This window comes from Neltuma alba, unplaced genomic scaffold, assembly GCF_004799145.2.
Source record: "Neltuma alba isolate B1F8T4 unplaced genomic scaffold, ASM479914v2 tig00011850_pilon, whole genome shotgun sequence".
NCBI lineage: Eukaryota > Viridiplantae > Streptophyta > Magnoliopsida > Fabales > Fabaceae > Neltuma > Neltuma alba.
This window is the reverse complement of record NW_021636455.1, coordinates 667,913-692,610: the sequence shown is the minus strand read 5'-3', so window position 1 is coordinate 692,610 and position 24,698 is coordinate 667,913. Positions and strand designations below refer to the sequence as shown.

Genomic DNA, 24,698 nt, shown 5'->3' with positions numbered 1-24,698 from the left:
CCACTTCACCTCGCCACTTCCTCATCTAAATGACATATCAGGACTGCATGCAGTCTGTGATGGAAACAAATCCTGATAATGAAACTTGAAATTAAGTCATATTCTATCAGTTGCAGCATTTTTTTGAGAAGCCAACTTTCTGAAACTTAAGCATCGAGACTCTCTGAAATTGAAATAATTGTGGGGTTTGCACGATGAGAGGCAATCTTACTTTCCCCTGAGAGAACTATTATATGCTGATTCCCCACCCATGACTGTACTGTGATTGGATAAGAAAGAAAAGCAAAAGTTGAAATGGGAATCTCACAAAGAAAAGGTTGAAATGAACCCTCCATGATGGGAGTCCATCAGGACCATCGCTAACCCCACAATACGAGCAAAAACTTCTTTATAGTGTATAGCCTTGCATAAAACCGGTGGCTACAAAATGAAATGAAAGAAAATAATTATGTCACAGTGCTCAACATGGAGAGGTTTTCTGGTAGCACAACACCGCCCTTGAAAAGTATCTAAGCGGAGGACAATTTTCAAAATGGACTCAACAGTGTTTGAAATAGTGTCTTCCTACTTTTAATATTTCATTGAAGAATCCGACATTAAACAACTAAAATCTTGCCTATTCAAAGTCACTTTAAATTTCAATGAAGCATCATAAAAGTAACAACAAATACTTATCGATTTTATTGTTAGAAAACGGCAGAGCGAAAAGATATAGCATTTCCAACCAGTGCTTTGATATCTTCCCATGTAAGTTGTATACGGTCATATTTTGCACCGTCAATACGTTCTGCTTGAAAGAAAATTTATGCTTGCTTTTTCTATAATCGAACATAAAGTGCAAAAGTGAACCAGATAAAAGAAAAGGACATCATCTTTTCTCACTTTTATAAAGTTATATGAACATCATACATAATAGGATTGGGAAGGCAAAATTATAAAACAACAGAACTTGAGGCAACTCTCAGTGAGCTCTGAGAACTTTTGAAAGACTTTGTAGTTCCCTCTTGCAATGGATAGTAATCCAAGAAACCGGAGATGCCCAAGAGAGAGCCACTTGTTTGTAATTTTTGCTCTTCTTTTACTCCTAAAAGATCTTATCGTTTCCGATACATTTACTGAGGCAGCGACTAGTGTGAGTGCAACTTGGCTTCTATATCTCTGCTACCATGTCTAAGCCTGTAGATTTGTATAATATTCGAGCATGCATGCTTACTAGTCAAGGGAATACTTACAGGTTCATATCGTGTATATGGGAGATAAGATACATGATGATCCAGAAACCACAAAGAAGGATCACCACAGAATGCTAACTTCATTGTTAGGAAGGTATGGCTCGAATTTCTGCTGATTCCTTTTTCAACAAGGGCCATGAAGGTAATAATAACGGCAAGTGTTTCCCCTATGTAATGAAGCAAAGGAGCAGCAAAAAACTCAATTCTTTACAGCTATAAGCATGGGTTTTCAGGGTTTGCAGCAAGATTGACAAAATCTCAGGCGGAAGAAATTGCGAGTATCTTGTTTGCTTTCATTTTAACATTTGATATGCAGTCCATTTCATCACCTTTAATAGCAATGAACCAATTTGATGTAGAGTTTCCGGGTGTTATCCATGTCATTCCGAATCGCATTCACAAACTCCATACAACCAGAAGCTGGGACTTCATTGGAATCAGCCGTTCCTTCTCAAGAACCGCTTTCACAGAAAGCAACTTTGGTAAAGGGACCATCATAGGTATCATAGACTCAGGTACTGACTATCCTCTTTCTCATAAAGATAGAAATTAACCAGAACACACGGCAAATTGACTAAGACGAATTTGATTCCTTGAAGGAATCTGGCCAGAGTCTGAAAGTTTTAATGACGAAGCAATGGGTCCTATCCCATCACGATGGAAAGGCATTTGCCAAGTTGGAGAGCACTTCAATTCTACCAACTGCAACAAGAAGATAATTGGTGCTCGGTGGTTTGCAAAAGGAATAACAAAAATGATTGAGAAGCTCATCCATTCAAATAACAGCAATGAATTTCTCTCAGCAAGAGATGGTGTTGGTCATGGAACTCATACTGCTTCTACAGCAGCTGGGTACTTTGTAGGAAAAGCAAATTATGGCGGACTTGCCAGTGGTCTAGCCAGAGGAGGAGCCCCTTTGGCTCACTTAGCAATCTACAAAGCTTGCTGGGGCATGCCTGTTGGAGGTTGCACAGATGCTGATGTCCTAAAAGCTTTTGACAAGGCTATACTTGATGGAGTAGATGTCTTGTCTATTTCTTTAGGCTTTCATATTCCTTTGTTCTCTTATGTGGAGCAACGCGACACAATATCCATCGGTTCCTTTCATGCAAATGCCAAGGGAATCACAGTTGTTTGTTCTGCTGGGAACGATGGCCCCATATCGCAAACCGTTACAAATACTGCACCTTGGCTAATTACAGTTGCAGCCACCACAATAGACAGGGGCTTTCCAACAACCATTACTCTTGGAAATAACCACACAGTCTGGGTATGATCACCTATTTTCAAACCATACCAATGAAATAGCACCCTCAACTAAAATATCTCATAATGTCCATTTACCTAATGCAGGGACAGTCCATTGATACTGGGGAACGTGATATTGGATTTGTAGGGCTTACGTACTCTGAACGCATAGCTTTAGATCCAAAAGATGATTTGGCGTGAGAACTCTCTTCCTGCTATCCTTATTTATTCATTTTTTAATTTTCCTCGGACAGTGTGTCTCAAAATCTGTTTGCCTCTATGCGGTTTGAAGTGTTTTATTCAACTCCTTAATATAATAGCCTGCTGTGATTATTTCTGTTAAAATTAGGACAGAAGACAGGAAGTCGTCAAGTACTAAACAAACCACAAAGAAGTTAAATGATACACTTTAAACCACACGAGAAGGAACTAGTTTCAGGTCAAAACACAGGGGACTAAATTTTAATTTACCCTTTTAATCCCATTTATCAAGTTTGTTACAACTACAACAGTCTATGTCTTTCTTTCCAGCAAGGATTGTCAGCCAGGAAGTCTAAATGCAACAGTAGCAGCAGGCAAAATTGTTCTGTGCCTCTCGGAGTCCGATCAACAAAATATCCTTTCCGCAGAAATCACAGTACGAAAAGCTGGTGGAGTTGGATTAATATATGCACAATTTCATGAGGACGGACTCACCAAATGCAGTTCGATTCCATGTATTAAAGTAAATTATGAAGTGGGAACGCAAATCATATCCTATATCAGAAGAGCAAGGTGAGGAATTGTCAGTGAATCGACAACATTACTTGCTGAATCTTTTCTGAGTTGAACAATTGATTCTGAGGCTATGTGGAAGGTTTCCAACAGCAAAACTGAATTTTCCGAAGACCGTCATTGGAAAATGGGCATCTCCTCGAGTGGCTTCTTTCTCATCTAGAGGACCAAGTACCATGTCTCCAACCGTGCTAAAGGTATTCTCACTTCCCTGGACTTCAAATTTTCAATTCTTAGGTGTATTTTCCCCCTGATAAGACCAACCTGTTATGAAACTGAGACAAAAGTAAACATAAAGGTGAAAGATTTTCGAGAGAGATGCTTCAGAACATGATTTGAAAAACATGATTTAAAAAGTTAACAACTCTTTTCAAATCATAGTTCTGAGAAGAAAAAAGTTTGTCATTTTTCCTTATGAGCAACTTCTTCCAAAGACAAAAGCAGAGGTTGAGCCTTCAACTTGGCCTTTCTCTTCGTTTCATTGTTAACTTGGAGCCCAAAATAGAAAAGAGAAGAAAAAGAAGAGAAACGTACAAACGGGACCTTCACTTGCAGAACCGAGTTCAGTCGTAGCTACGTGTACTTCACGAATCATGCTGAACGTTCAGCAGAGAAGCCCAAGAAAGAAAATCAGAGGCATACAAGATACCGAGGCCCCATAATAATACAATTTGTAGCACGTAGGCGTATAATTTATGCTTTCAGGGGAGATAAATGAAGTTAGAAAACGTCTCTCAAGTCAAGTCTTACATATAGTAAATTTTTTAATCAGCATCTCACCATAAATTAATAAGGCCCTACTCTGTTTTTGCTTGTATGGTGTCATCATCAACTTCTACTCTGGCGATGGTAAGCCCGACATAGCTGCGCCAGGTGTGGACATTTTGGCTTCATTTCCACCAAAGGCCAGAACTCAAAACAGTGGATTTGCCTTCTTATCTGGGACTTCAATGTCTTGTCCCCATGTAGCAGGAATAGCAGCTCTCATCAAAGCAAAACACCCAACATGGTCACCTGCAGCCATAAGATCAGCTCTTGTAACAACAGGTGAATCAGTTGGAAATCATACCACCAAATCCCTTTTGAACATTCTTCAACCAAACCTAACTATTTTTTCTCATTAATGGAAACTGCAGCTTCTCAGACTGCAACCGATGGAGACGTCATATCTGAAGAGGGTTCTACTCGTAAAGCGGCCGATCCATTTGACATAGGGGGTGGCCTAGTAAACCCTAACAAGGCCATGGATCCAGGTCTCCTATATGACATTAAGTCCCAGGAATATATTCAGTTCCTTTGTTCTATGAGCTACAGCAGTGGATCAATCAGCAGAGTCACCAAAACCACCCCAAGCTGTGTAAAAGAAAGGAATCCAGGACTGAACCTGAATCTTCCTTCCATATCAATCCCAAATCTGAAGAAGACGGTAACAGTAACGAGAACAGTGACAAATGTGGGAAATGTAAGTGCGGCCTATAAAGCTATAGTGAGGGCACCGTATGGCATAGAAGTTGGAGTTGAACCTCAACTTCTGAGCTTCAATTCAACAACCCAGGTTCTTTCCTACAGTATCACTTTTGTGTCAACCCAAAAGCTAAATGGATATTACAAATTCGGTAGCTTAACATGGACAGATGGCCAGCATTTCGTCAGGAGCCCAATCGCAGTGCGGACTACGAAATTTGAATCCTATGCAGATTCGTAGGCATTATGTATCCATGAATTCGAGGGGGGAAAACATTAAACAATGGCAAACTTATTCACTTGGAGGAAATAGAAACTAGTAATTCATGCCCATTGAATCTTTCAGCTAGGAAAAACACTGATCCAGCAGTTATCATCTCAAGTAAATAAGACGGTTCCTTCACTTTTTCTCTACATTCTATTTTTGAAATTTTCATGATGCGATTGTAATTGGAAATTTAGAGGGCTGTGCCTGTGTGTTTCACTGCTGTGCAAAATTGCTTAGGCAGGGGGTGTGAATGCTGGCACCTAGGAATTTAGAATGATAGATTTTGCTTCTCGAGGCCGAGCTATCATTCTGGTCTGCTTGCCGTGCAGATAGACATTTGAGTGAATTTGGTATTGCGCGACTGCTTGCAGGAGAAGAATTAACTTCTTAAATCAAACTAGAACATGTGAATTTCAAATTTAAATAGATACTACCTCTAGTTCTAATTATAAAACCCTATTTATAGTTAACAGACAAAGTCTTATAATTAGGACCTGAGTTAATATATTAATAATAAAAGTTAACAATAGGCTAAACAATGCGTAAATAAATTCATTTGTCCTGTTTTAATTGAAATAAAACATGTTGAATATACTTTTTGTGTGTCAATTTTAAGTTTATAAGCTTAAGCTTTTTCTTCCCTTTTATTAGAGTGCATTAGATGAAATTGAATGGAGAAAAATTAGGAATATTTTAAAATTACGTGTTCTTCAATAAAAATTAGTAATAAAATTAGCAACTAATTATAATTTCATAGATAAGATATATATTCCAAAAGCTTGAGTCAATCGAATAAAACTCCTTTCCCTGGTGGGTACGCAAATTCAGTTCCACGTAGGCAAACATTTTTCGTTTTATATAATATCTCTTTTTTTTTTAAAAAAAAAAAGATAATCCAATTTTATAATATACGAAATTTCAATTAGTATCAAGTCTTGAGTAAAAAAAATTATTTTTATAATATCTTTGTCAGCTAAAAAAGTGGGAAAAAAATTATCTTTGTCAGCTAAAAAAGTGTTTGAGTAAAAACAAAATTACAGTTTTAAAAATATTTTTATAATATACAAAATAAATATGTCGAAGAGTTCATCTTGATTTAAGAAAAAATGCTTTTAAAAAACACTTTAAAAGTTACCCCCTAGACACGACATTCAAGCCTACAAATTATCAAATTTGGTGCTACATTTCGAATAACATTACAAAACTTGAACCCTTTTATCAAAAAGAATTCATATAAAAATATTTACGTGATATTTAGTTTTAATATTCATGCATTCGTTTAGAAGAGACTTGGATATTTTTATTGAAATGTAAAATCTATATCTACATCAGATAACTCCACAGTAAGCCATACTTTGTAAAGTGAATTATGCGACTCGCAATATGAAATGAAACTCACGCAATGCGCATCGCGCATGTCCTCCTATCTAGCTATATTTTAATTATTATCAAATAATTCATATAAATTCTTAACACTACAAGTCACGCTATTGATATTACATGAACAAACAACACAATCCATGTAATGCAGATGAAAAATGCTTCTAGATGCCTACTTTTAAATTAGGGAGACAATCCCATCATGCTTTGTCAATGCCTCAAAAAGCAAGTGAATCAACATATGCTGCCTAAATTAATAAAAGAAAAGGGCCTATCCATTCGAAGAACAAGGCTAAGACGTGTATTGTACAACGTTACTCCAAGCTCCACCAAGCAAGCCTAGAGAGCAAATGCTAAGGCTAGAAGGACAACTTAGATTGAAAACTAATGCTTACAGAATGACAACTCTATGATGGGGCACCAAGGTATGAGGCAAGACGTAAAATGTCGTTGAACACGCCACCAGCTGTGACTTGAGCACCGGCTCCTGGTCCACGAACTATCAGAGGCTGCTTATTGTACCTTCTTGTTGTGAATGCAATAATATTATCTGACCCGGACAGTTGTGCAAATGGATGATCCTTCTTGTATCTTCGCAGCTCAACCACTCCCTTTTTATTAGTCACATCCACCACCCCAACGTACCTCAGAACCTTCAGACACATCAGATTCGTTAAATGAAATACTAAGCCAAACTCATACAAAAGAAAGATGCCACGATCAAATAACTAATGACGGATATGACCATCCATAGCCAATGGCACATGAACAGGACAATACCGCACCACTTGCAAGAGGGACATTTAAGCTTTATGAAGATATGCTTCTGACCAATTAAGTGAAATATCCTGGCATCCTTCACCCTCCAGTTTAAGGTTTGTTAAGAACCCTAACAAACATGGGAAATCAGAAAATGCCCAGCCGACCAGCAGCATGTGTTGTTTTGTTTGTCCTTTCTTTTTATTTTTGTATTTTATAATTATATGTCTTGCTCTTGAATTTAGCAATGCAACATGCAGCACAGCTCCATAAGCCCTTCTGGCAACACTGCGCCGCACAGCATCAACAACTAGGATCTAGGGTAACATGCTGTTTATCATGCTTACAAAACCATGTCAACTCTTTTTCTTTTCCTTTTTTTTTCTTTTTTTTTTTGGGGGCGTTGGGGGTTGACACTGTTAACCATATTTCCACTACCTAATGCACCATTAAATAGTTAATTTCCTTCAAATACTTTTTATGTTACTTACTTCCCCAGCATTCTCAGCATCCTGTTGTTTCTTCATCATATCTTCGTCAAATTTGGGTAGTTGTTGCATAAACTCCTGAGCCGATGGACTTGCCTGCATGAAAACATTAGAACAGTCATGTTAATTATAATATTACACACTTACTCAAGAACTCTTACTGTATCAGAAACTAAATTTTACCCTTAGTGGTTCCGGCACAAGGCTCTCAACAGGAATATTAGATAGTTCAAGCTTCAGACCAGATTCCCGTGCAAGAATTATCACCTGTAACACCATAATGTCTTAAAAAATATTGCTTTAAATGATAAAGAACTAAATAACAGAGAGCAGATAAAGGAGTTTATGAAGCATAACTGATAAGGTCGTTGGCCCATATATTACATGGCCACCCAGCTATCATGAAACCATGCATTGTCCTTACTACCCCAAGTTATCTTCCATTTCCCCAATGAACAGGGCATCTCATCATAAAGGACTATCAACAAATATAGTTTTATTTACTGAATCAATAGGGTTTACCCTCATAGTTAAGGCTGTAAAGTAATTGATCTTTTATGGAACTATTATCCAGGCCCAAATTTAACTTGAGTCGATCTTGTCAGAATTTCAACAAACTTATGTGGAAGAAAATACTCAACAACTATCTGAGATTCAACAAATTTTTATTAATGTATTATATATTTATTTATTAACTTTGCTAAGAAATTATACTCATATATAAATATATATTAAGTATCAGTTGAGAAATTATATATAAACAAAATAGTTACTAATTATTCATGCACACAAATTTCTATATGATTGTGGATGAAGGGTTACACGAGATATGTACATGCTTGAGCTGTTTTCCCCATTTTTTATGGATATGCTTTACGAGATAATCATATAGTTCTAATGAAAAATGAATATGCACTACACTTAGGTATATCATATATAGACTCTACCTATTTGCTTCATATAATTGTTCCATAATTTATTTTTAAAACAAAACCATGTATGCTTACATCAGTACATAATTCCAAATAATAACAATACATTTTCCCTTGCAAACCTGTATCTACCGGTGTTTGTACATCTGTTTGAGGTTTGGACTTTGGTCACCACAATTATTGCATACTACTTACACATATCTACAAAATGTGTTTTACAGTTCATGCACATCTATGCTTAATATGCCATGTCAGTATGTACTGATACAACTGGCATGTGTATCTGGTCACCATATAAAAACTAATTAAACCATCTGTATGCATATCTATTATGAATGTAGATACTGGGGTTTATATTTGTTGAATAAAAACTACCTATAGACCAGAAAGAAAACTAACAACATGATAGTTAAAGATTTTCAAGTATAGCGGGTAGATATTTCTAAAAATTCACAAATTATTTTGTTTTTATTCAACTCTGAAATTAATAAAGCATCTTTGAATCACACAACATTTGCTTAAAGCCTGAATTCAAACAATGAGATTTAAATAGAAATTGAATACAAGCTCATGCGTAGTTTGATTCAAATTTGAGCTTCAAAGAATTTATCCAACTTGATCACGAAAATCCATATATTTAAATTGACCCAGTTAAATAACAGTTCTGCTCTTAAAATAAGGAGAAGAAAAAAACTAAACTTCTGTTGAGATAAAACTAAGCTTCTTTTAAATGACGTTTGACAATGGAAGGCAGAAGATATTTTCAGGACTGTCTCATGTACCTTTCTAGCAACATCTGTTCCAGACAGATCATCCCTTGGATCTGGCTCAGTATAACCTGCATCCTTTGCTTCAGCGACTACCTCACTAAAGAGCCGACCATCTTCAAAGTTATTAAAGATGTAGCTCAAAGTCCCACTGCAAAATCAAAGAGCCAGTGACCTTCCACGTATAGCATCAATGAAATGTGCACATATGCACTAGTAGTCCTTGAACTAGTGTTTTCCGTTCTCTGGGGATACTACAACTGATTTCAAGATCAGAAGCATCACTTTGAGAGCTGAGGTTCTGTCTCAACCTACTAAAGCAAACAAACAGAGTAGAAAGGCGTCAAAACGAACCTAAATATGCCTTCAATTTGCAGTATTCTGTCTCCAGTTTCAAGGAGGCCTTGTAAAGTGTTAATGATTGGAAGACCAGCTCCAACAGTAGCTTCGTAGAAGTAATGGGTATAGGATTGTCTTTGAAGAGCTCTTAACCTCAAATACTGGATGCAGTACATCAAGGTGAGTAAGCCTCAGTAAAAGTACAATGAAACAATTAAACAGAAATAATGCGTTGGGAAAGGATTGTATTCACAGCTTCTCTTTGGTGCTCTGCACATGGTCTCTCGAGGGGGCTAGATATTTTGAGTGACGCAAGGACATTTGGACAGCTCTTCTTCATTGACTAATTTTTTTAGTTATGACTTTCTATGTGATCCTGTTTTGAGACTAACCTTTTTCCCGTTTTAGGATTTCTTACTCTTCAACTTTCTATAATTTCTTCTCTTAATAAACTTGATCCCAAGAAATTTCAAGTACAAGCAAACTGCCATTAAGGTTTGGGAGTTTCTAGTTTCAGCCAAGCATTTGAGAAATAAAAAGGCCTTAACTTTTAAGTTGTTATCTAAAACTCACAAGGCAAATTCTAAAGTCATAAACCAGTGCATGCCATCATAAGTGTGTAATCCAAGTCCAACAATAAGTACAATACAATACGCATTGTTCTACCTGATCAAGTGGTCCTGAATTCGCCTTTTTGTTGGGAGTGATTACATGTATTCCTTTGCATAACCAATCATAGTAATGGCTTGCAATGACGGAGTCAGCTGTGCAGTCAACTAAAACTGTGTTTGGTATAAAATGATTTCCATGAACATGCTGAACAAATTTTTCCAAATTAGCCGCTTCTCCTCTTTCCTCTCGAATTTCTCTCCACTTAGCCAAGTCAATACCCCTGCAGTTGGCAATAAAAGCTCATCCTATTTTAATAGGAGCCCACCTATCTCTGATTCATCAAATAAAATCTCAACATACGTTCAGTAATACTGATAACCACGTAGTAGTCAAGGCATTCCTCTCACGTGACAAATTATGGCCTCTTTAAAAAATTTTGCGGCAGAGAGAAGGCAAGTGTTAAAGCCTGCTTTAGGCCAGTGTCTATAAATGGAACAGAATGCTCAGATTTTTTGGGGAAAACCTTAACATTCTTAAGCTTACTTAGATTTGGTTATTGCCATTCATGCTTTCGTTTTTATGGTCCACGGAGTCCCTTAAGGGTAATTTCCTTGTTAGACATTCAAAGGGACTAAAAAGCTACTCCTCTAATTCTTAATACAAAACCTATTTAACTAATTTGATTAGATTAAGAAAGTTAGGTAAGTTAGTTAATTATAAAAAACATGGCATGTTTTTCCTAAAACACCAGTCATTTTCCTTAATATCCCCTCTCTTTCTTCTACTTGATTATGGTTGAGAGTATCCATAGGGATAGTTTAAGAAAAATTGATAAACATGAAAAATAGGTCTTATCATTAGGACCAAATCAACTCAACAATTAGGTTTTATATTAAGGACCAGAGGAGTATTTTGTATCAATGTTATCTGTGTTTCTTTTCTCCAACGGTACTTTATCTTCCTTTTTGATTGCCTTTTTCCTTTTCAATAATGCTCTTTTTTTGTGTCTAAATAAAAGTGGACTCCTCTTTCTTAAATAAAAGGTAATAGTAAGTTGGTCTCAACTAGAGATCAAAGAAAACCTACACATTTGTACTAGCATTCAAAGAGAAAATCTGGTTCTAAGAAAATTGACTTACAGATCACTAAGAACCATTGACTTCAAACCAGTGATGCCCAATACACGCAAATCAATGTTATATTCTTCTTTCAAAACAGCAGCCTGCATAAACAAATTTGTTACATAAATTAGCCATGATACCTCAAGCCTTGTGGAAAATGTACCAAGGAACTCCGGTCATCTTGCATGCCAGTTTTGAGCACATGAACAACAAATTTAAACATGGGAAAGTATCAAAACGGAATGCTTACCAGACAGCAACTCTAAAAGTATTAAATAAGAAGGGTTGCCTAAGATTATTATGTGCATCAACCTAAGACATTGCAAAGTCCTTTATAATAAATTAAATATCATGAAATGTCAAATGTACTAAGCTTAGATATTTTTAACCAAAAACAATGGAGAATAAGAGATTTAATTTGCAGGTTCTTTATTGGTATAACTTTTAAGCCTTAATAATTACATATAATTTATATTAAATACATAAAGCGGTTGTCACCAAAAAAAAAAAAACATAAAGTGGTTTATTTTAAACTAAAAGGTAAGAAAACTAAATTTCTACTGGAACTGATTTCCGAATACCAAAAATTTTTTATATGAAGTTATGTAATTTTTTTTTTTTAAAAAAAAAATTCAATTACAATTATATTTTCTCCTAATTGAGACTTGAATCTAACTTTTTTTTTTTTTTTCATAACTGAATCCATCATGGAAATGCAACTTCATGACATTACATTCCAATTGCCATCTGACCACGGAGAAAATATGCATGTCATATTTCAATTCTCCAATTGATTTTTTGCCAATGCAACTTGTAATTTCAAGATGAAAAATAATAAAAATAAATAAATGCAAGTAGAACTAACGCACAAAATTATCTAAGTAAGCCACACCTGATCCCTTAGTTGGTCAAGAAGCGTACTCCCAATTAAACCAGGTCCAATAATGCCCATTGCTATGGTGGTTCTGGAGTGATAAAATCTTGAATGAACAGCTCGAAGAGCCTTGATACAATCTTCACGCTTAACAACAACAGTGATATTGTACTCGCTACAACCTTGTGCTATAGCACGGACATTGATATTGGCCTGTATTTTGATAACAAGTTTGGCCGTAAATATATTAAAACAAACATACCAAGATGCTGCAAGAATAGAGTAAAAATGCAAAAAGTAAAACATTTATCTGGCTGATGAAATAAAACAATAAACCGTCACACTAAGATAAACATTGATTTCCGAACCTTAGCTAAGGCATTGAAAAGGGAAGCACTAACTCCAGGAGTACTTGCCATCTTCTGGCCAACAGCAGCCAAAATGCTACAATTTGGAATAACTGCGACCTGAGAAGGGTTATATGATTTAGAATATAATACCAGTAACAAAATATTAGCTTACATTTGAAAATTATCCAACTACATATACTTCTTGAACAGTAATGCATCTAACAACCTGTAAATAAATAACCCCACCAACGGCCAAAATTTTGCAACATTAGAGCTTAGTGCCATCATAGAAACATGAACTGCACTCATTTTCTTTTGGAAAAATTATATAACAGAGAGAATAGATAAATTCCAAATTCAATTAACTACCCACTAAGTTTAAGTTCCTATGGCTTTACAGTGAGATTTTATCTTGAAACCAAAGAAACCAAACTCAAGGTTAGCCATAACACAAGGGGTAATCTTGAAATAAAATCAACGGTCTCTACTTTACAAAAACATGATTGAAGATTGATCTGAGCAACGTTCTACTATAAGATTTGGTAAGATATCTGTAGCCCTAAACCTTGAGCAACCCTTCAAGTAATAAATAGAAGCATGATGGACTAAGGGCTCATTTTTTCAAGAAAGCTGCATATCTACAAAAGGATATATCTTCAAGTCCTGCTCAGTGATTGATATCTGACTTAAATGTCCACATAATTGAACAACATAATTGCTAAAAGCACAATAAATAATTAGCTCACAGCAGAATTTGACTTAGCACCTGAGATAGACGCCCGGCATCCAAAGCCTGACGAAATTTGGATTGCAATGCTTTAGCAACGGCTTTTACTTCCTTCTCAGGTACAGCAAAGCATACAGAATGCTCACTACTAGCCTGCATAAATGCAGTTAATAAACACTGCGATTTCATATATCTAACAATAAAATTAGCATAGATGATTGGCATGCCTGAGATATCATGATAACATTAGCTCCAACATCTTTTACTGCAGAAAAAATAGCACTGGCTGTCCCTGGAACACCAGCCATTCCAGTTCTGCAAAATGCATTGAAGGAGTCCAAGACTTAGAGGAGAAATATAGGCTACTAAATTGAAGGTATCAAATAGGAAATAAAAGGGCTATCCATCAGACAAGTGAAGGCAATCATGACTCACCCCTCAACGTTAACAAGTGCTAAGTTGTCTATTGTTGCAAACCCTTTAACAAAATGACTGAAGTTCTGTATATCTTCGTCACCATTGATAGAGGAGCGGCAAATCTTTGTTCCAGAGGCAGAGAGGTTGAAAATGTTTCTAATTATAATGGGTATGTCATATTGCATCACTGGGATGATTGTACGGGGATGTAAAACATTTGCCCCAAAATAAGACTGCAACATACAGGTTGTGAGTTAATCTCCTGAATTTCATAGGCATAAAGAGGCTAAGGCATTTGAAAGTTCAACTCACCATTTCCCATGCTTCTTGATAAGACAATGTCTTCAAAATTACAGCCTCACCAACTGCAGCAAACATTTGCGTTTATATTTAACCAAAACCTTCATATTAAGGTACTCAAACATAATAATAACAATGACAGCAATGATGATGATCGAGCATAATTAATATATTGGTATGGTTTTGGAAGCAAAATATAAATAGTAGAGCTATCTCAATAGTCAAAAGCAAAAACAGAATTCCATCTCTATAGTAATCAAGTCATGGTTGAACTAGCACATAAAATAATGAGAGCACAAACCTTTTCTAGGATCTGCACTATAGACACCATCAACATCTGTCCAAATTGTCACCTGGCGAGCTCTGAAGAGAGCACCCATAATTGCTGCTGAGAAATCACTTCCATCTCTCTTCAGCGTAGTAGGTATATTTTGAGGTGTGCTTGCAATAAATCCAGTAGCAATGATAACATTGGATGGATTCAAAGAGTACCATTTCTCAAGTCTTTGGTCAGATTCCAAATAGTCAGGATCAACTTGATTAGAACTAGTCGGATTTACAACAAGCACTTCCCTTGTATCCATCCATTTGCAGTCAGTTCCATTCTGCAGCACAGAAGGGAAGCTTGATGCAATCAGTACAATTTAGCTCACAAAAATATGAAAAGCAAGACATCCTAAGAAAACAGCCGACCTTTCGAATAACCGAAGAAAGCATATGAGCAGACCATAACTCCCCATGCCCCACCACAAAGTCTGTAAAGGACTCTGTCGCATGACCAGCTGCAAGGTGTTCAGCAAATTAGTGGGGATGTTCCATTAATTTCTAAACCAACATTTTAAGTATCAACTAAATTATTTATTTTATGGAGAATAATTAGATCATATAACAAATGTTAAGCATAAATTAATATCAGATCAATAGAACCAACAAAACAATTGTCAAGATTCAAGAAGAATACCTTCTAAGGCGACAAAGCATTTTAACATGTCAATGTATACAACTATATATCATCAAATGCAGGATCCCTTCACTTGATAAAATTAGAAGGACAAAAGTATTTAATAGTGGGAAGGTAATGAGCTGCCTTATTATGGAGGATGTTCATGCTGTCAAATTAGTGTTAAAGAACAGTCTGCTAAAGTGCTACTGTCTGTGATATATTGAGAGAAGTACTTCTCAATCAGATAGAAGTTGGAAAAACAAGAAGAAACATCAATACCAAAGTCACAGACATGATCAATATCAAAAAGAAAAAATAAGTCATTAAATTACATACACACACACAGAGATATGCTTTGGAACAAAGTAACGGAGACAATGAGTACCATAGAGAAAGAGAGAAGCTGTTACCTATGTAAATTGCACGAAGCATTGCCTTAAGGTTATTGATGTCATCATGCAGCTTTGATAAGAAAAGAGCAAGTTCATCTCCATCAAGTAGTTCATGAGCAGCAGAGTTATGCTTCTCTAAAACAGCATCTAGTGCAGATATATAGGACTCATCACGTGCTTGAGCCTTGTGAATAAGGTCATACATCATATCTGTCACCTTTGACATAGCAGAGACAACAACAACTTTCCTCTCTGAATCATCATTGATTATTATATCCGCTACATTTTTAATTCTTAGTGCGGTTCCCACGCAGGTTCCTCCAAATTTGTGAACAGACCAAGTTTCTCCTTTGGGAAGCTGTTTTTCTTCTACAGATACATCCACTGAAACATCTGCCGGTTAAAAAAGAAAATTATATGATAATTACAAATAAATTATATACGCATTCGAGTTTTGCAAAATTAGAGGATCAAATTCCAATATACATATAACTAAGTAGCAACCTGTAAGTGACGCACATATCCTACTGTTTAGTGTTTCTCTTCCCCGAGGTGAAGTGAGACTCTTTCTGAGGCAGAAACCAAAATATCCTCATAACAATCAACCAATTTAAAATAAACAAAGGAAAGGAAAGAAAACTAGCAAATAAAATATGCGAATGGACTATCGCATTGCAAAGCAAAAATACACGGAGGGCAGAGGCGGGAGAATATGATGCATGTTTAAGTATAAAAATGGCTACCTCTTTATCAGAAACTTTGTCACATTTGATGTCACTGTTGGTTTCAATGATGGCAGGATACGTCTTATACATTTTTTTTCCAGCAAATCATATATTTCACATCGTTAGAACGATTCTAGCCTATGGAAACCGATCCTTTTCTTTTTTCTGATTTTCTCGTGCAATCGAGTAGCTAGCTCCATTTTTTAGTTGGCAAGCTTATTAACTAAATTTCAAGGCTGCATCACTTTTTCTTTTAGCAGCCCCCCCCAAAAAAAAAAAAAACCATCGCCACCGGAAAAAAAAGGCAAAAAGTTTCTTAAAGCTTCTTATCGATCTTGATGATGATAGAAGTCGACGTTAACCGCTACAAACAAAAGAAGCATGAAAATGAGCCAATCTAGCATAATCAAATAGCAGTCAGCTTTATCGACCTAAACTCCTAAACAAGGACGGAAGACAATGAAAAAGCAAGACATAGAAGCTCCGCTTATACATATTCAGAGCAAGAACTAGGGAGATTTAGTTGGGGAAAAGGTATATATTGAAAAATACCGAAGGAGGTGCGAACGACGGTGCAAGAAGGGAATGGAACGGCATTGAGATTGGAAGGTGTCGTTGTGCTGATGAAGCAGGGTGTTGGGATAGAAAATGCGGGAGGAGTTCGAGATTACAGAAGAAACGGAAACCACCATGGCTTCTTCGCGGCAGAAAGGAAAAACCTGAAAGTAGTAGCTGGCGGCTTAGAATCCAGAAAAGGGAAGAGTATTTCGACTGAATGAGACACACTGGATTCCTAATCAGTGAGCGGCTTGATGCATTCGGCGCGTACGCAGCTACCAGAGAAGAGAAAGCAGGGACTCGTCGCTAGGGACAGCAACAGGGTAACAATATGATACCAGATCATCGACTATTGATGCATTTGAGGCATTATTACAGCATGTTTCAAAAATATTTAAAAAATTACTTTTTAAGGGGGAAAAAAGTATTTATTTGATTATTTCTCCCTTCGGCGCAAAAAATAAGTCTGCGCGCGCATCATTGGTCCAAATTTAAACCGTCCGACTAAAATTGGATGGTCTTGATTTAAATGCATAATATATATGAAATTTGAAACAAAAATATTTTTGTAACTTTTATTTTGCCAAAAAAATACTTAAAAAATTATAAACCAGAAATTTTATACATTTATGTGGTTATATATTCATGAGACAAATGCGTGATACGACTTTCAATGGATATTTCTCCCTCGCCTCTTCTCTTCTACTTTCTTGTCTTTTTTATAAGTAACAATGATTATTTCTTTTTTTTTCTTAAATATAAGTAATATTTGTAAATTGTTTTAATTTTTATGGTAAATTTCTATTCTGTTCCCTATTAATTGATTATTTTAATATTTAATATATTTATTATATCATTTTTCAAACTATTATCTTTCTTTATCACATATGTGGTCTTTTCATAATTTTTTAATTATAATAACTTTTTTATTCTTTTTTAATATCTCTTTCTTTCATAAATTAGGGTATTTTAAAAAAAAGAATTTTCATTTTATTTGCTCTCCTCCTATGATGAGGTCTTTATTGCTCTGGGTTCACATAGTTAGGAATACTTTGTCTTTCTATATGCTGACGTGAACTTTTCTTTCTTTTTTTTTGGGGGGGGGGGGGGGTGTTTTGATGTTTGCAATGAATTTAATACCTGGTCTTTCATCGGTTTCGAGTTCTCTCGCCTCCAGGAAAAATGGGCTTAAACTCAAAAATGGCTAAAGTTCAGTTGGGTTTGAAGGTTGAACTTTAAAGTTCAAAAAATAATCAAGTTTATTATAATCAATTCTAATTTAGTTGGGTGTAATAAGTGGTGTTAGGATTAAGCTCTTGGAAGTACTTTTACAAAATTAATGTTATCTTAACTTGTAGGAAAGTATTTTTTTTTAAATTGCTTTTAGGTTCTCAAACTTCCCTTAAATTGCTCAACGCAATCAACCTTTTACGAAGAGTTAGCTCATTCAATCCACTTGCGACGTTAATTTTCTCAACAAAACAATTACTCTTAAGAACAAAATAAAGAACGACAAAGCATGGAATACCCTTTTGCCCCACCAAAGGGAAAGCATGGAATTCCATTTATATCTTATCATGATGGATTGTTGTTAAACCTGGTGTCACTGGCATAAACTTCGTTTGGGATCACAATTATATAAACACTTACACTTATAACCACATTTCACGTAAATAGAGATAAAATTTTTCTAATATACTTATCTCATATTTCATAAATTATGATTAAAGAGTTATTTATAAGCTATTTCAAAAAAATTATAATCACTTGTGTTATCCTCTAGCAAGAAAAAAAAAAGTCATATTATCAAGGGGTTAATGTGCATATAACATTCTGAAATATTTTCTTGGTTGTATCTAATATCTCGAAGTATTTTATAGTGTATCCAACACTCTCAATTATTTTTTCAGGTACATTCAGCACTTAAAATATTTTTTTAGTGCATCTAACATCTTAAGTCCTATTTGGTACGAAGTATTGAAAATAAGGAACAGAGAATATGATTGCAATTGAAAAGAATCATTAAAAATCTTTAGCATGAGTAATTGCTTGTTATATGGAATTAGACAAACCCATAAAAGTAGGATTGGAACTAATTCCATGTAACAAGCAATTCTCATACTAAACATTATTTTCTCAATTTCAATCCCAATTTTTATCCCTCATTTTCAATGCTTCTTACCAAACAGTATTTTAAAAGTGTTTTTACAGATGCTAATAATATTTTAAAATATTTTTTAATGCATCCATCACCAAGGCAAAAAAAAAAAAAACTTCAATGTGCTGGATCACTTAAAAAATATTTTAGGGTGTTGGATGCATAATAAAATATTTTAGAATGCAGGATAAATCTAAAAAAATAGTTTGAGATATTGAACGTAATTTAACCCAAAATTATTAATTTGGCGAGGGCCAGATATTTATTGCCATCTACTTGCCATTCAATTCTGGAATCACTGTAGTTTTACGGGTCATTGATGTAATCACTATACCCAGTAACTTAGCACATAGCCCCATATAAATAATCGACATTTAATCAAAACGGTATTCCTGAGCCAATGAACTTATAATGGTTTCTAGATTGTAAATTGATGATGGGACTTATTTTTAAGTGCCCGTAATATTAATCTTCAAGGGCAGAACGAGGAGGAATATGATGATGATGGCGATGTCCTCATAAAAAAACTGTAAATGAAAAACTCTCAAAACCCAAAAAACAGGATAAAATGGGAAAAAATAAACCCTTTAAGTATCAGATCATAGATTTCAATTAAAATAACATAATCTGAAGAGTAAATAATAAAATAATTATTTTTAAAACAAAAAAAAAAGAACAAACAAAACATAAAATCTTATATAAGCCACTTATATTTTATCTATGCGCTGTTCAAGATTATTCTTGTATATTTATCGTTTTATTCTCCAATCATATGATGGAACGCGCATTTATTTTTATTAATAAATTTATGCTTGGTGGATTAGGATTTTTTGACAACTGATGGATTAGAATTAAGACTAATGTCACTGATATAATCGCTTGTATTGTCAATAATTAATTTGGAAAAATATAAGTATCTTTCTTCGGATCATTATTATTCAGTTCTCCGGTTATACAATGAGGCCTTGAGGCCAAAAAAAAAAAACATAATGAGACGGGCATTTATTTTCACAAGTCACTCGTCTAATGCCATCCAGCCTGCGCCAGCAATTTTTTTAATTTTAAAATTGTAACAGCTGAAACGTATAATATTTAAAAGATAAAATTAATCTATTATTTCATACAGCATTACAGCTGTAGTCATATTATTTTTATCAATTTTTTAGCTTTTTTTCCTTTTTAGTTTTTTTTAAAGTAATCTTTCCTGGTTTTTAATCAAACTCCCATAGTTACCTGATAAAAAAGCAAAATTAAAATCAGGTGATAAGACAAAAGAGAGTAAAAACCCTAAACCCTGCAGGGATCTAGCAATGATACAAACCTGATTAAAAAAAATGATAAAAACCTAATTAAAATAAAATGAAATCATAGAAACTTATTTCCCCGATGTTACCTTAATTTCGTCACAGAACATCTCTCCAGCGAGAATGTATTTCGGCGGCTAAAAATCACGGTATAAAGGGGTTGTTTTTTGTTTTTATCTTAGGAGAGATCAAACTATGAAACTACTGATCGAGACGGATCAATGATATATTATATGTAAGGCCTGTTTGACTAACACCCCAAATCATGGTTTGGGTGGAAAAGTTGCCAAACACTGAAAAAAACAGAAACCATGGTTTTGGATCAAAATGATGGTTTCATAATAAGTAAATCTATTCTGCTTCTGGCTCAAATTGAAGTGCATGATTATGTCTGTTAGAGTAGATCTCAACGATAATATGACTTTAACACCCCTCAATTATTTTTTTATAAACATATTTAATCTTATATTTTATATATATACATATCAATTATTTATTAATTACATTATCTTATATATTATTGATTATGTTGACAAAAAATATATTATTAACAATTTTATTTTTTCAAATTAAAATATATTATAAAATCTATCTTTTATGTAATTATCATATTAATTTATGTTTTTTTAGTAATTTACACATATAAAAAGTACTTCTGATAACTACTATCCAAACACTCACTTTATTAGAATCACTTTTTCATAAAATCCATTCTTCCAAGAATTTATTCTCCAAAATTTTTCTCAAAACCATTATTTGGTTTCATCCAAACACCCCCATAGACTACATGTGCCCCCAAAAAAGATAATGGCCATGCCAAATCAACATTTTATAAAAAAGGAGCACTTGTGCAAATTTACCTTTCATCTTATTTCTCAGATACACCCAACATCTTAATTTTTTTAATAGTATAATTTTACCTATATTTTTTTAGTATAATTTTATCCCCGAGTAAAATAGCATCTAAAGATCATGGATAAACTTGCATTAAAAAACTAAAATTATTAGAAAAATGACACCACTAAAAAGATCAATGTGCTGTGAGCATTTAAGAAATAAGATTAAGGATAAATTTACCTTTTTAAAAAAAAAAAAATACATATAGGGCTTTCGCTTGTCGTTGAATGCATCGTGCTACAGTAACTTGATAAACATATTTATGAACATCTAAATGCATAAAGTGACAGATGTTAGTTATTAAAAACAATTCATGTCAAAGTAGCATGCGAGGATTTTACTATATTTAATTATCTTGTTTGTGTAAATAACTGTCTTGTTATAAGTCGCGTATTTTTTATTAATAATACATTTTATAAATAATTCAATTTCATTGAAATTTTATACTACATAAATATATAGCATAAAGACAATATAACAATGCCGCAACTTTTAGTCACTCCCTGAAAATGTGATGATATGATAAAATAAAAACGGAAAATGGACCTAACAAGAGTGATATTTTTGGTTCTTTAGGCCCAGGCCGTGATCACAAGTGGCCACTCGCATGATTTGATTCAGAGGCGTATTTCCGGAAAAGAAAATCGCAAAAAAACAAAAAACTTTAGAAATTAAAAAAAATTTACATATAAAGGCCTACTTATAAAAATTGTTGTCATTTATTTATCAATTATTGTCAAAATCTGTAATATTGTAATGGGCTTTTATTTGTAGTTTTTCTATTTTTAAGGTCTTTTTGGTTTTTTTTTTCATGAACCACTCACTTTTTTTTAATTATTATTTGATAAAATCATTTTACAAGTATATATATTTTCTTAATTTTTGATTCACTATCTATAAATTTTTTATTAAATCATCCTCATTTTAGCCTAATTGAGAAAAATGTACCCAGCACTTCTTCTTCTTTTTTTTTTTTTTTGGTGTACAATGTACCAAGCACTTCTAATAACACCAAAGTGGTTTTAGATGACTGTATGAAATTAATCCGTCTTTTTAGTAGTAGGTCGTTCAGCTAATTTTCCCCCCTTTTTGTACTTATCTATACTTCATGGTTTGTAACATCTTCCAAGACAGAAAAATGTATAAATGCCATATTAAAATTAAAAATTAATAAAAAGTACAATATCTGCAAGATATTTTTTCTTCCCAAAAGCTTCGGGATGAGCACCACAGTCACACACCACTCTGCTGCTGCCCGCTGGGTTCTCGTCAGTCACGCAGGCAGCTTGTTTACGACATTACAGGGTCCTAGTGATTGAAAAAATAATTTATTATTAGTTTGATTTTTAAAAAAGTTAAGTTAGGTAAAAGTTAAATTGGGTTATATAAATTGTGTTTGGATTAGATTTTATAAAATTTATTTTTTAAAAATTATATTTGATAAAAAGTTATTTGTATTATGATTGAATAAAAGTAAGTTTAGTTTATAAAATTACTAAAATGAGTATGAGTTTTAATAAATAATAAAATATGATAAAAGATGAATTTAAATTATTTTAATATGAAGAAGTAGAGTTTAGTAACTAAAATATATTTTAAAACATTAGAGATATCATAAAACATTATTGGGATTATAAAATGAACCATAATTTTAATGGATAAAATATTTTTAAATTTAAATTCACGAGAGAAGGAGAATAAAAATAATAATGAAATATTAGGTGTGGAGGAGAGGAGAATAAGAGCCTTTCGAATATGAATTCTGAGAGCATGAGAGAAAGAGAATAAAAATAATAAGAGGCAAAAAAAGAGAAAAAATTGAGTGTTTCTAACACAAATAATAATAAAATTAATGTCACAGGCATAGTGAAGGCACAGGAAAAGCTACTCCTGTTGGCTTATACAAATCGTGCGATCAAGGGCAATTTTTGGATATAAGTAAAATAAAACAGACAGACTCTTAATTTTCAATCTGGCTTATGGTAGGTTATAAGTTACTTTTGAGCTTTTGAACACGGCCAAATAGATACATAGTTATTCAGTGGGCAATATCATACCAAAATACTAACAAGTGTTAGATCCACGTAGAAAGAATTTGAACATCTTAAATATCATGTCCTGAGTTTAATTTTTTTGGGCAACAAAAACAAATTAGACCAAAAAAATAATAATAATATTGAATTAAAAAACAGCGTTTCATTTTGTGCCAGTTTAAATTGGTTTAATCCTAATCTTTAACCAATTTAAAGTCAAATTGATTGCTTTTATTATTTTATAGAGGAATCAATTTATTCTCATTCAAATTTCTCCAAACTGATTCAAACGATCAAATTCCAACCCTTATTGTTCTCATAGAGCATTAATTAATTGTATTAATAGAGAGAAAGGATCAAACTTTCCAATTTTTTACGCGAGACTTGTCACGAGTACTGCTTCTTCTTCTTGGATTCAAGAATGACCCGTGACAGTGAGAAGTTCATGAGTAATAATAGGCCACAGCGACGCGTGTTACGCAATTTAAAACAATCTGTTACATTGCATGAGGGTTTGAATTCTTCACTATGATATGTCTCAGACAGTTTTTTCTTTCTCTGAGAAATGTGTGGTTTTCAGAAAAGTTGGGCGTGGGGCTAATATTTAGGGCCTGTTTGGGTGTTTCCAAAACCATAGTTTGGACGGGGTGTTATCTAAACAGCATCAATTTTGGAGAAATAATCCGAAACAATGATTTCAGGAGAAGTGAATCCATTCTGTTTCTGGCTCAAATTAGAGAGTATGATTGTGCCTGTCAGAGTAGATCTCAACAATAATATGACGTTAACATCCTTCAATTATTTTTTTATAAACATATTTAATCTTATATCTTATAAATATATATACACATATCAATTATTTATTATATATATCTTATGTATTATTAATTATGTTGGTCAAAATATTATTAACAATTTTATTCTTTCAAATTAAAATATATCATAAAATCTATCTTTTATGTAATTATTATATTAACTTATGTCTTTTTTAGTAATTTGTATATATAAAAAGTACTTCTGATAACAACTATCTAAATACTCTTACTTCTCGTAATCATTTTTCACAAATCTATTCTTTCTAAAATCTATTTTCCAGAAGCTATTCTCCAAACTATATCTGGTTTTACCCAAACACCCTTTAAACATGCTTCTCGGAGGAATTGAGTGTGAGGTTTGCGGGGCGGTGTCTTTTTCTTTTCTTTTTTTTTTTTCAGGTGAAAGGGAAAATTTTATTTACTGGAAAATAGACAGTACAACTCAGAGAAGTTTACACAAGAAAGCAACAAGTGAAAAAAGACAGCATCAGTGGGAATAACTTCAACACACTAAGAAAAGGTGTTGAGTGAACCAATAAGCCGTCGAGTCTTGGAGGTCTGATTGGCTATGGCAACGGCGGCTGTAATAATCGACTCATCTGTGAACGAGTCTCCTATTTCGGGCTTCCCAAATTTTCCAGGTGATTATGCCAAAGAAGAGGGACCACCGTGAGCTAGCGTGTTTTGGGCCCAAGTTCTTCAACCACCAATCCTTTAGCGGGGTTTTCATGAAGCTTGAGAGTTGGTGGCTAGGCAGGATCAAGTTCCAGCAAGCTGTGGCTAGAGGGCATTGGCGTAATATATGATCAGCAGTTTCATCC

The 24,698-nt window shown here is 34.1% G+C and overlaps 2 protein-coding genes across 3 annotated transcripts; one reads left to right on the top strand and one right to left on the bottom strand.

Moving 5' to 3' along the window:
• Window positions 1–943: 943 nt before the first annotated feature.
• Window positions 944–5,225, top strand: LOC114718443 (subtilisin-like protease SBT3.9). 2 transcript variants are annotated; one of them, XM_028903754.1, is made up of 10 exons: window positions 945–1,132; window positions 1,235–1,326; window positions 1,413–1,510; window positions 1,592–1,747; window positions 1,832–2,502; window positions 2,586–2,677; window positions 3,012–3,254; window positions 3,337–3,451; window positions 4,109–4,301; window positions 4,391–5,225. In XM_028903754.1, the coding sequence occupies exons 1-10, from the start codon at window positions 1,010–1,012 to the stop codon at window positions 4,957–4,959; spliced, it is 2,352 nt and encodes a 783-aa protein (XP_028759587.1). In that variant the 5' UTR covers window positions 945–1,009; the 3' UTR covers window positions 4,960–5,225. The 2 variants fall into 2 exon arrangements, with proteins under 2 accessions (XP_028759586.1, XP_028759587.1); XM_028903753.1 differs by having other exon boundaries at window positions 944–1,132; window positions 1,413–1,747.
• A 1,143-nt stretch (window positions 5,226–6,368) lies between these two features.
• LOC114718430 (bifunctional aspartokinase/homoserine dehydrogenase 1, chloroplastic) lies at window positions 6,369–17,004 on the bottom strand. The gene is made up of 18 exons (XM_028903734.1): window positions 16,665–17,004; window positions 15,892–15,956; window positions 15,406–15,780; window positions 14,746–14,834; window positions 14,354–14,657; window positions 14,065–14,117; window positions 13,771–13,985; window positions 13,563–13,650; window positions 13,375–13,488; window positions 12,627–12,725; window positions 12,277–12,471; window positions 11,403–11,485; window positions 10,318–10,543; window positions 9,667–9,812; window positions 9,328–9,463; window positions 7,797–7,880; window positions 7,617–7,709; window positions 6,369–7,019 (listed from the first exon to the last, which is right to left on the bottom strand). The coding sequence occupies exons 1-18, from the start codon at window positions 16,802–16,804 to the stop codon at window positions 6,774–6,776; spliced, it is 2,751 nt and encodes a 916-aa protein (XP_028759567.1). The 5' UTR covers window positions 16,805–17,004; the 3' UTR covers window positions 6,369–6,773.
• Window positions 17,005–24,698: the final 7,694 nt, after the last annotated feature.

Bases quoted from the DNA above. Each gene is read 5' to 3' on its own strand.
- LOC114718443 (XM_028903753.1), top strand. From the start codon at position 1,010: ATGGATAGTAATCCAAGAAACCGGAGATGCCCAAGAGAGAGCCACTTG. The intron at 1,133-1,234 runs GTGAGTGCAACT...GAATACTTACAG, and splicing joins TTACTGAGGCAGCGACTAGT to GTTCATATCGTGTATATGGG. The intron at 2,503-2,585 runs GTATGATCACCT...TACCTAATGCAG, and splicing joins GAAATAACCACACAGTCTGG to GGACAGTCCATTGATACTGG.
- LOC114718430 (XM_028903734.1), bottom strand. From the start codon at position 16,804: ATGGTGGTTTCCGTTTCTTCTGTAATCTCGAACTCCTCCCGCATTTTC. The intron at 14,658-14,745 runs GTCGGCTGTTTT...TCTGTGCTGCAG, and splicing joins TTTCTTCGGTTATTCGAAAG to AATGGAACTGACTGCAAATG. The intron at 9,813-10,317 runs GTAGAACAATGC...TACTGCATCCAG, and splicing joins ATTCAGGACCACTTGATCAG to TATTTGAGGTTAAGAGCTCT.